We start from the raw sequence: 12180 nt of genomic DNA, 5'->3' as shown, positions 1-12180 counted from the left end.
TAGGTGTGCTCAGCTTTTCCTTCACTATGTTTTCTTGGGGAAGGGAGGGGATGGGAATAGGAGACAGGGTAACATAAAAGGGAGAAGGAACAAGCAGTTGAAGTGTTACTTGCAGCCTATTGTGATAGCATCTGAGCAATCCTTTGCCCTCTCAGGAAGCGCATTCTTTCATGCATTCTTTTTGTTCCAATAACTTCTCCTAGATTTGAAATCAAGAAAAAACTAAAAACAGCAAAAAAGAAAGAAAAGAAAGAGAAAAAGAAAAAGCAAGAAGAAGAGCAGGAGAAGAAAAAACTCACACAGATCCAGGAATCCCAGGTAGGAAATAAAACTGTTCTTTGTAATAACCCCTTTTTTCTTGGAGAAAGGGGAGAGGATATGGCCTCTCTACCCCTAATGTTTTCCCTTAATTTCAAACAGTGTAGTAGGCAGATCAGAATTTAATTAATTTATATGCTCAAGCTATCTTCAGTTTTTCTAGTTCATTTAAGGAAGTTAACATCTTTGGCCTGTTGAGGGGTGCGCTGATACTACTTTAATGAAAAATACAAAGTTGCAGCTATGTCTGCAGTTGCTGTGATAGCCCTCCCACATGAGAAAAAGACCTTTTACAGTTCCTTTAGCCAAACTTCTGTAGTTCAGTCTGAAACATTCCATACATGCTCTTCTTGAAAAGTTTGAGAGAGCAGACCAAAAACTCCTCAGCTATCATATTAATTATTTTGTGTGCACATACGTACAGAGGCAAAGATGCTTAGTTTGCTCTGGCAGGGATGTCAAGGAAAAGCTTGAATGCCAGGAGGAACAAAAGTAGTTCTATAGTTTTTCCTACCTCCAGTAAAAAGAGGACAACATTATTTTTTGAGGCCAGGCCTCTGTAACTGAACTGTGATTTCAAATAGTGAAGATCCTGCCATTAATACAGAGTCAGGGCAGGTAGGCTCCCAGAGAGGGATGAGATTCATCTTGCCTAACTTCAGCCATCTAAGAACCAGTTGATTGTTTACACTTTTTGTTGCCTGTTGTTTTGTGCAATGGAAGAGGGCATCTTCGGCTGACCATTCACTGTGTTATTTTCTAGTGAAACAGATGTTTAACACCCAAAATCTAATTGGGTGAGATGAGTTTTCCCTTAGGCGCATGTTGAATGGAGTGAATCACATTTCCCTACTCCCTCAACTCCATATATGTACATTGTGTATGCCTTAATAGTCCATTTATAATACACAAAGTGTACTTGCAAATACATATATGCATGTGTAAAAGGATGTTATGTAGAATTCTTTTACAGTGCCTTGCAGAAATTACTTCAACTTAGCTGAAATTACTGTCTTTTATGCTTATTATAAAGGCTGCTTTCTCTATAGAGATAGAACTGTTAGAAATGGAAAACACAAAAAGACGTTAAACATTTAAAGTTTGGATCCATCTTGCAGATTTTACAAGCAACTTTCTTTCTGCTTAAAGTATTTTTTAACATGACGTTTTCCTTTGCTACTAAATGAAAACTAGTGCTTTGAGTTGGCCTTGCAGAAGCAGCAAATGAGAAGACTATTCATGCAGTTTTTCCTCATTACATGTTATTTGCTAAATTATTTCTGTTTTATTTCTCTGTCCTTTTGTAACTTAAAGGAGGAATTTTGAGACTACTACTTGGTGGCAGAAATGTTGAACTTATAATATGTTCATTAATTTTGATATGAAGCAGAATAAAGAAATATGCTCCAGATTGATTTCTCTCTCTACCTTCTATAAAAAATGAACTGAAAAAAACTGATTTCAAAAAGGAATAAGCTAGTAATTTCTATTTGAAAAAATTTCAAAGTATGCAAACAAATATTTGTTTTGATGCTTTTCAACTTATGGATTTATGGTGTTGAGGGATTTTCTGTGTATGTTTTTAGGTCATGTCACATAACAAAGAGCGGAGATCAAAGCGGGATGAAAAGCTAGACAAGAAATCTCAGGCAATGGAGGAGCTAAAAGCAGAAAGAGAGAAAAGGAAGAACAGAACAGGTATGAAAGGATGTTGCTCTTGCTACAGTTTTTCAGGCATTATTGCAGCTTTCTGAAAGCACTACTTCCTCTTTCAAATAAATGCAACAATCCTACACCTTGGAGTGAATGAATTCCATGTCTATGTTTTCCTTGGCCTTTGCCCATCATGACTATCTAGGGTGGTACTTGGCAGTTTACCACTGATGGAGTATTCCTTACCCCTGCCCCTCCCTGGAGTGGCCTAACACCAGAACTTTCATCACAGTCCACTGAATGGTTCTTAGTAAGGTTTAGTTAATGTATCTGAATTGGTCACTTGGATTCAGGTTTTTAATCTCTGAATCATTCAAATTCCTGCTTATTGTACTTGTGATACCCTGTCTACATTTGCTTGTTTCTTCACTGGCACATCATCTTGTCCATCTTTCCACTAACTTGATGCAGCCATATTTTTTACTCTACTGGACTTCATTGTAATCCTCTCCAAACATGAGGTTTTTTTATTTTTCCTTGTGAAATAAAAATGAGTTGTCTGATCATAATAGTTTTTTTCTTGTACATCCAGTTGTTACACGCATCTTGAGTTACTATGTGCAGTCAAATTGGGAGACTGAAATTAAGTACAATTGAGGTTTAGAATGATTTTAAATACTTCATGTATATGGAAAGAGAGAAGTCAACGAAGTGCACAGCTTACTAGTGGATTTGAACATGTGCCACCTGTATCTAGTGTAAAATTAATACCTGTCTGCCTCTTGGACTTTTTTTAAAGCAATTAAGGTTCAGCTCATATAGGGAAGCATTTCATAAAATATTTATAGCTTGCTTTTCCTTGTTCTCTGTCCTTTACCCAGCTGAATTGCTTGCAAAAAAACAGCCATTAAAAACTAGTGAAGTATACTCTGATGATGAAGAGGAGGAGGAGGATGATAAGTCTAGTGAGAAAAGCGATCGCTCCTCCAGATCGTCATCCTCTGATGAAGAGGAAGAGTAAGTAGTAAACACTAGGCTATGATTACTTGTAAGTATGTTCAAAAATAGAGATCTACTTTAGGTAGACACATGCTTTTTCAGAGGATTGTTTGGGGCAGTTCAGTGTCTCTAAAGTGTTTTTGCCTCTGGGCAAAATTGCATTGCTCAAATTTGAGTCCTTGGCACTATATCATGGTTCATGGGACTTGTTACCTTGGGTGGGTTTGCAACTTCAGTTCCCTACTGTCAGATTTAGCCCAGATTACACTGTTGTGTACTGATTTGTTTAGACCTGCAGTTCAGCAGCTGCAGATCTCTGGCATTTATCTGGGCAGATACATGTGCTGGCTTATCTTAAAGCATTTGTCTGTAAACTGCCTCGGCGTGTGTCTTTCTGCTTTCTGGTAGCAGGGGCAGTATTTAATAAGTCTAGGATTTCACCTTAAGCCTTTCTCATGAATGCTAAATTCACACATCTACAGTCAACTAGTGCATGATGAATCATTCCTTTTACTGGTAATTTAAATTATGTAAGGTGCTCATGCTGCACCTTACTCAAGGCCCTCTTTTTGGGCTTCAATTATGTCTCTGCTTTTTTCTTTATTCTCTCTCACCTTTCCCAAATCAGGAAAGAAGAAATCCCTCCCAAGTCGCAGCCGGTGTCCCTGCCTGAAGAGCTGAACCGAGTGCGGTTGTCGCGGCACAAGCTGGAGCGCTGGTGTCACATGCCCTTCTTTGCCAAGACCGTCACCGGCTGCTTCGTCCGCATTGGCATCGGCAATCACAACAGCAAACCTGTTTATCGGGTGGGTTTAGTGCTGAGGGATTTAGTTCTTTGTTGTGTGCTGCAATAAAATATTTGCAGCTTATCGGGTCTCAGGTACCAGGTACCTTTTTTTGACTGATAAAAAAAGATTGCTTATAACCAGAAAATGTAATTGCTGCCAAAGAGGTTGAGGAGACTGGTTTAAGAATAAATAAATCTGTGTGACCACCTAGGGGAGGAGGTAAATTTAGTGAGAGAGATGGAGCACTAAAAAAGCCTGATCTTCCAGTTTTGGTTCATGCTGTCTTATCATTTGTATTGCAAACTAGAGTTTCAGACTCTTCTTAGACCAAGTAAGGATGAGTAAGATTAATTCCTTATTTCTAGGACCATTCTGAAGTTATTGTGTGGTCTTGACTCTTTTTTTACAAAGTTTCTAGTACACCCCTGTGCCTTCAGAAGAGACTGCATTGAGAACACAGTTTTGGTTTTCTGTTTCATTGTTGTAATCATAGGATACAAGAATAGTCTCTAAAATTACCTTTAGAAGGCCCCAGAAGGGTTGTGTTTAGTATCTGAGCAGCAGTAGTGTATTTCGTTTGAAACATATGTTAACTCAAACCAAAGTTATTTGAGAAGGAAATAGGAAAGGTAGGAGAGAGTACACTATTTAGGCAGGAAGGCAGAGCTGAGAAGATACAAAAACTGCATCAGGCATTCAGATGGTATAATTTACTAACTCAAAAATTATGTACGAAGCAACTCATTCAGTACCTGATAACGTATACTGAAGTGTCTTGCTTTTCTTGATCTGGTTAGAGTTGTTAGCTAGATTATGGTTTTTTATTTCTAATGAAAAAGTTTGAATGTGCCCGATACATTCTAGAAACTTGAAAAAAAAACCCTAAACCTCTCTTGCATCCTTCTTCTCATATATTATACTCTGCGATACAGGTTGCTGAAATAACAGGGGTGGTAGAGACTGCAAAGGTTTACCAGCTTGGTGGCACACGGACAAACAAAGGCCTACAGTTGCGGTAAGATACTAAAGGAATGCTCTTTAGTTCATGAATCAGTGTCCTTTTCATAGCCAATAATGGTCTGTGTGGGATTTGGAGGTGAGAACTGAAAAGTAGACTGAGCCTTGTCACGCTACTTAATGCTAGAATGTTTGGTTTGGGTTTATTTGGGTTTTTTTCCTTCCTGCTTGTGTGTAGTGGAAATGAAAAAATGCCCAAACATTTCATGCAGGATGTTATGATTATGTTGATGTGTGGTTGTTTATTTTTGGACTTCTTTAATCAAATTGCACTTATAGATCCAATGTCACCACTTTACACCATCACATGGGGGTGTTTTGCATTTTATCGTTGCAGGCATGGCAATGATTCACGTGTGTTTCGCTTGGAGTTTGTCTCAAATCAGGAATTTACTGAAAGTGAATTTATGAAGTGGAAGGAAGCAGTAAGTTTGCTAGACTTCAGTTTCTTCTTAGCAGCCTTCTGCCAAACATGCTTTAAGTAGAAAGTAACTCTGTCTTGTGTTTAGATGTTCTCTGCTGGGATGCAGCTACCCACACTTGATGAGATAAACAAGAAGGAAGTGTCCATCAAAGAAGCCCTCAACTACAAGTTTAATGATCAGGACATTGAAGAGGTAAATGGTGCATTGTAGTGAAGCTGTGTCAGTGCTTGTAAGTGACAGGAATTCATGCAGTAGCAGTTACAAAGCCAAATGATCATGGTATTTGCATTCCAAGAAGGAAGTAAAAGTCTCAAAGGAAATTTCATAACTGGATAGAGTAGCTTGGTGATCCTGCTGTTGTTTTGTGTTCACTCCTGCTTTTCTTTATCATTTGTGCCCTGTTATCTCCTCTTGAACTTGTGTTGCGTATCTCTGAACTCCTGAGTATGGCAACTTAGTTCTCAAGTTGTGAAAAACTTGACAACATCGTGGTAGTTGCATTTATCACAAGTTTTGCAGTTTTGTACTTGCTTGGTACTGACCAAAGGTGATTAGCATCAGGCTTTTGTAGGTAGTAAGGAGAATGGAGCTGTAACTCATTACCAAGAGCACAAACTAGAAAACAGAACTATCAGAGCATACATCAAATTCAGTAGCAATAAATAAATTTCTTAGGTGATACTCATCTGTTGGTTCTAATGTCCAAGTACTGAAATAGAGATTTCATATTTGCATATTCATGTTGTTTCCTCTGCATCTTACAGATTGTGAAGGAGAAGGAAAGGTTCAGAAAAGCACCTCCAAATTATGCCATGAAGAAAACTCAGCTGTTAAAGGAGAAGGTGAGAGATGAGATGATGTCTGCAAGCTTAATGCAGTCTTTTATTTCAAAGAATTGGAACTCATCTGGATTAACAGAAGTCAGCAGTAGGCTCAACTTTAACTGTGTAGCTGGAAAGGGGTTCTCAGGGTTCATTGCTGGGATCGGAATACTCAGAATCCAGTCAGCTGTTGCACCCCCTTTTTTTAGGGGCAATTGCCAACAATTTAAGCTGTCTCTTGTGTCCATTAAACAAGGTCTTAAACTGGTCTGCCTCAGAAACTTTTTATTTTTTCTTAGTTTTTTTCTTTTTTGGTTTTTTTTTTTTTTTGGTCCATTTAGCTGTTGGGTTTTTTTTGTTTTGCTTTTGTTTGTTTTTGTTTTTAGAGTACTTAGTAATAATGTTTGGAAGTTGATTTCCTCTTATTTTAAGACAGGAAAAACAGAAGTTGTGTTACATTTTTTACTCAGGACTAACTGAATTGTCACTTTATGCCTGGTAATTTCTATTGAAAAAAAAGAAGTGGCTGAAAGGTTTATTTGCCATGAACTATTTTTACCTGTAGTCATCCTGTAACAAGTAGACCTAACAGTGCATAAAAGCCAAACCCAAGAAGTGAAGAAAAGGAGCAGTCTTAAGTATCTCTGAAGATGGGACTGCACAAATAGAGCCAAAATTTGTGTGTCTTACTCGAGACATTAAAGCTTCATATACAGTAAAATCCAAGAGTTCGGATTAATGTACCTTTCTTGGTTCCTTGGTTTAACTGTATTTTTTCCTGTGGTCGCTATTTTACTATACACGAGCATGTAAATGATGAGGAGTGCAGTTGCCTTTTGTTGTCACCAGGTGGCGCAATAAACTGTTGTCGTGCCTCAGGGGACTCCCCGCTCCCTGAAGTAGATGGCAACTGGGAATTGTGGAAATAATTATTTTCCTGATCTGCTAAATAGGGATGTTAAATTTTAATAAAACTTGTAATTTAAGTCATCTCACTGACCTGTCCTCCCCATGCTGGGACTGGTGTTCCTACATCCTTCTTAGTGTAAGTGTTTTGAGAGTTCTTCAGAATAAGAAATCCAGTTTTGCCCTGAGCTGTAAGCAAAGTGTAGCTCTTTTTTGTACTCTTACCATTCAGGGAAGAACATTCATGACTGAAGTAGGGTTGGCTCATTGATTCACGGATATATCTCTTGTCTCTCTGAGTAATTCTGGGTAGAGAGCAATTCCTAATGAGTTCATTTTTGGTTGAAGGCTATGGCTGAGGATTTGGGGGACCAAGATAAGGCCAAGCAGATTCAAGATCAGCTTAATGAACTTGAAGAGAGAGCAGAGGCCCTGGATCGTCAGCGAACAAAAAATATTTCTGCAATCAGGTAAGAAGCAGATACTGGGAATTTTCTTTCTTAAATAGTATCAAACAATATGTAAAAAAGACAAACTAATGCATTAACAAATTAACTGCAGGATTTTGTTTCTTTTTTCCTGTACACTGTGTTAATGTGTATTGTAATGGCTCTGTTAGTGCTTGTCTATCTTCACTTTCTTGTATCTGTCATGCTGTTAAAACTGTCAAAAAAGTAAACTCTCTTCTATATACCCCAGGGGGCAGTTGCATTGCAATAAGAGTAATTTGTGGTCAGGATGAAGCTACAAGAATGCTTTCAGCTGTTTTGCTGTGTAGGGACTGATAAATGATAGTCACTTTCTTTTTCTTTCCCCCACCCTCCTTTTTTTTTCCATTCTGCAGTTACATCAACCAGAGAAACAGAGAGTGGAATATCGTTGAGTCTGAGAAGGCTCTTGTGGTAAATAGTGCTGAATTAATACTTTTCTACAAGTAGAGATTAAATGATGCAGAGGGATAATTGCATGGCAAAGTTGCTAATTTTTTAAAATCTGTAAAATCTTTCATAGAGGCAAATGATAGGATTTGAAAGCACATTGCTTTATCCTTTTCCTCAATTCAGTTATCAGCAGATTAGTCACTATAAGAGTGACTTAATGCTTGTTATATGAAAAAGAAAATGTCTCCTCATAAAGGAGACTTCAAATAAGAGAAGAGTGAAGGAGATATTCGGTGCTTTGTAGTTACATTTTTATTAAGGAAGAGTTAAGCTTGTTAACAAATGCTTAAGCATTAACCTTCCTGAGAGTTGTGTGTGTATTTGCTGTTGTTGCATGCAATAAGGACACTTTTTCCTGTGAAGCACAGGACAGTGGGTGCATTAAAATCTTTCTAATCTCTAATGTTGCTGGTTTTTCTCCGATCTCAGTATTGTATATAGCAAATGAGTAATTGCATGGATGGGGGGCTGTGGGAGGATTTAAAAGAGAACAAGTAGCAAACTCTGCAAAACCATGTGCTATTTCTTCTCCAGGCTGAAAGTCACAGCATGAAGAACCAACAAATGGACCCCTTTACTAGGCGGCAGTGCAAGCCCACAATAGTGTCTAATGTGAGTGTAAGACTTAAGTTCAGTTGAGGCAATTTGTTGAAAAACAGAAACCAATGCCATCCAGAATGTAGGAACAAAAATTCCCAACTGTGCCATATGCTATTAACGCCCTGAATGGCAGTGTGAGATACAGCTGAGTGAGATCCTGGTCCCTCTTCTTTTTTAATGCAAAGTGTGAAGGACATAAGTGATGTGGGTATGTACTGCAAAAGCAACCATGATTGAGACTTCTGTCATGAGTTCATCTATGTTGAATTATTCAGATTTAGTTAGCTCTGAGAATACAGTTTGCTTTAGGTGTGAGTTTCACTTTTAATTAGCTGAAAGTTTCCTGAAAGATCAGTTTAGGGTGAGAGGAGAACAAGCATTTGGGCCTGTGATGGATGAAGTAGTTCAACAGAAACCTCCCTTGTGATACTGTGGCAAAACCTTCTCCTGCAATTCCTCTGTGTATAACTGATGAGTAGCAAGGTGATCACCTCCTCCTTCTAAGTAATCTGGCCTTGTTGAGGTCTGTTCTGGAAGAGTATGTGGTTCTGGTGTAGGTACCTAAAAAACCAACTGCTCAGGTCAGCTTTCATCAGTCTCCACAAACCAGCAAGGAAACAAAAGAGAAATTATGTTGCAGGGCTTGAATGAAATATTTCTGAAATACTACTTTAATAGAAAAGACTTGTAACTGAGTAGCTTTATTATGCTAGAGAACTATTAGGTAAAGACAGTAGTCTTCTATGCATTGCTTGTCAGTGTTTCAGGCAGAACTGTAAGCTGAAATCAAATACATACTTAGTAGCATCAAGAATAGTCACAGAAACAAACTGTATAATCAGGGAATGTATTTCTGGTTTCTTTCTGAAGATGATTTTTAGTTTGTTATTGTCAGATAATGCCAGAATGATTCCAGTAGCCTTCTGGGATTCTGAAAGTTGGGTGAACGCATATACAGTCTCTTATGATTTTAGATTCATGGATATGAAAACTGTTTTACCAAAATGTAGTTCTAGCTTTTGCAAATTTAAATGCATGTATTTTTAATTTTTATTCTTGCCTAATATTTCACCTTTGCAGTCCAGAGATCCTGCTGTCCAAGCTGCCATCCTTGCCCAGCTAAATGCAAAATATGGATCTGGTGTGTTACCAGATGCTCCAAAGGACATAAATAAGGTGAGTTTCCATTTTGGTCTCCATTATGTTCCTCACACTGTCACCCTTTTGCTCTGTGAAGCTCGTGAGTAACAGAGATGCATGTTTCAATTCTAGAACAGGGTACCCTGTAGAGCTTTATCATAAAAAGCAACAGTTTGTTGGTTACTTGAAAAAGGAAATTTAAGTTGCTCTAGCAGTATGAAAGCTACACTAAGTGTGTTTATGACAGAAGAGGGGAAAAAATATTTTTATCTCTGTTTTTGTGGCCAGATAAGGTTTGGAGACTTACCTGTAGTTTTCATTTCAGGGTCAAGGAAAAGATAAAGATGTGAACTCTAAATCAGCTAGTGACCTCTCAGAAGATCTTTTCAAAGTGCATGACTTTGATGTAAAGATTGATCTTCAGGTTCCCAGTTCAGGTAGGTGTTCCATCTGAGTTTGGGGATGTGATTGTCCAGCCCATTTTGATAGAACTTACTTCTTCCAGAATAATTCTTTCAAGGATTTGGTGGGCTTTTGGAAATGGGAGTAAGGACTCTGTTTACCATCTTGGCAAATATCTTGAACTGAGGAGGGTGGGGATGTGTGATAGTGACATCCATTTCTTTCATTACCTGAAGGATTAGATCTGCAGTTTCTTGGAGGACAATAATTTAGGAAGTACTTAAGAATGCACAAAGACAAGAAGCAAGAGCAGGAGAAGTTGTTTTTCAAAACGAGGTCAGCTCTGGATGTAAGACTAGAGAATGAGGCAGGAGCTCAAGAACAAGAGACTTTGTGTAACAGCTAGTGAGAGTTAGGAACTTGAGTTAGCAAGCAGATAAGGGTTAGGCACTGAAGGACGCTGAAGAGAGAAGGATGAGGGGACAGAACACCATTTTGACATTTTATGCAGTATCCTTGCTTAGCAGAAGAATCTGGAGACTGATGAAAATGTGTGTTGTAGACATAGATAGAATGTTTGACTTTTTCTGCTTACTATCTGTCTCTGGATTAATATACAGAGTCAAAATTGCATGTGCTGCATGTCTGAGTATAAGCTCCCCAATACTGTCTGTATTATTAACTGAAGATATGTACTACAGAAGCCAAACATGATTTTGTGGTGAAGTTGTCAGCAAAAACAAGTAAAAATTTTGCCTGTGGTTTTGTCCTTACTCTTTTCTTGTCCCCAACAGAATCTAAGGCACTGGCCATCACCTCCAAGGCTCCTCCAGCAAAAGATGGTGCCCCTCGGCGATCATTAAACTTGGAGGACTACAAAAAGAGACGGGGGCTTATTTGAGCATGCCCACTCTGCTGCTTCTGATCCTGCATGCTCCATGATGATGTCCTACTTTTTCTTCCTCCCTTTTCAGTTCTCCCTTCTGGGTTGGAGCAGCAATGGAGCTGGGAAGAGACTCTTTAAAACTGCCAGTCATCTGTAACATAAACCATTCAACTATTTACTGTATAGACCTCCCTTCTTGCCCTTTCCTCTGCTCCCCTCACAAATGTGGATCTGTGCTATTTGGGGTTTTCCCATTTCTTTTAGTTTGAGTTTTGTTTTTATTTTGTTGATGCAGCTCGTTGGTCCACTCTGTGTTCAGTATTAGCCTGAGGTCTGGATTTCCATAGGAATCTCTTGGCAGTCGCAGAATCAGCACTTGGTGATCTCCCCTTACATACCACCACAGGCACAGTGAATAAACATTGGCGCAAGACCTTTGTGGCTGGAAGGTCATCTGCACTTTCTCCCTCTTCTTCCTCCTTCATCCTAGCTTTGGAGAAGGGAATCTTCAAAAACTGGCCTAGGTTCAAAGTGTAAATTTTTTTGGGAGGGTTGTGTGACTTTTTTTCAGGTGTTTTTTATCATTTTTAAGCTGCAGTACTATTTGTATCCGTCTGTCACAGTTCTTTACGGCTGTTTGAATTTCTACCAGCTGTATTTGAGCATCTGAAATTGCAAGAAAGAAACTCATTAAATGTGATTCTTCTTACTAAAACGGCTTGGCTGATATAGCTGTTTAACTTCATGTTCTCTTTTTTAATTACACTTAACCGATGAGCAAGAGGTACACAGCTCTTAATGTGGGACTTGTCATCTATAGCATGTCCAGACTCTACAGCTGTAACTGGGTGAAGTAGCTTTTTATGGGGTGATCCTGGGGAGCTCATTTGGTTGGGCTTTAGTTTCTTCTCCAAGCCTTCAATATTAATTATTTGTTAAGTTATCATGTTGTCACTGGACTCCAGCTTACTTTGTTTCTTGCTTTCTGAACCATTTAAATGGGGCTTCTATCATAAACAAAAATTTTTTTAAAAAAATCACACTCTATGGAAGGGGAAGGACATAATAGAAAGATCAGTGGGTAATATGAGAGGTAGGTGATGGACATTTTTCATATATAAACTAGTACAAGTGGAGTGCAACATGAGCACAAGAATTATATGGCTTTATGGAATATTTGACTAGGCACAAATTGACAGCTGAATTATCACTCAGGTGTAAAAAAAGAAAAAAAAAATCAAATGTAAATATAAGTGACATTTTAAAAAGAACTTTTCCAAACAA

At 38.4% G+C, this 12180-nt stretch overlaps 1 protein-coding gene and 1 long non-coding RNA gene across 2 annotated transcripts in view; one reads left to right on the top strand and one right to left on the bottom strand.

The window, feature by feature from the left end:
• The window catches only part of RTF1 (RTF1 homolog, Paf1/RNA polymerase II complex component), a 27542-nt gene extending 15362 nt beyond the window's left edge, over positions 1-12180 (top strand). The window contains 14 exon segments of the mRNA XM_074543026.1: positions 204-318; positions 1905-2016; positions 2853-2988; positions 3599-3776; positions 4691-4773; positions 5113-5200; positions 5285-5392; positions 5965-6042; positions 7276-7397; positions 7772-7829; positions 8403-8480; positions 9549-9644; positions 9934-10045; positions 10805-12180. Of these exon segments, the coding sequence (XP_074399127.1) occupies positions 204-318; positions 1905-2016; positions 2853-2988; positions 3599-3776; positions 4691-4773; positions 5113-5200; positions 5285-5392; positions 5965-6042; positions 7276-7397; positions 7772-7829; positions 8403-8480; positions 9549-9644; positions 9934-10045; positions 10805-10911 (1471 nt within the window). The 3' untranslated portion in view covers positions 10912-12180.
• The window catches only part of LOC113459438 (uncharacterized), a 57035-nt gene continuing 56005 nt past the window's right edge, over positions 11151-12180 (bottom strand). The window contains exon 4 of the long non-coding RNA XR_012580828.1: positions 11151-11562. This is a non-coding gene — a long non-coding RNA (uncharacterized LOC113459438). The remainder of the gene's footprint in view (positions 11563-12180) is intronic.

This window comes from Zonotrichia albicollis, chromosome 6 (assembly GCF_047830755.1).
Source record: "Zonotrichia albicollis isolate bZonAlb1 chromosome 6, bZonAlb1.hap1, whole genome shotgun sequence".
Classification (NCBI taxonomy): domain Eukaryota; kingdom Metazoa; phylum Chordata; class Aves; order Passeriformes; family Passerellidae; genus Zonotrichia; species Zonotrichia albicollis.
This window is presented reverse-complemented; position numbering and strand designations above follow the sequence as displayed.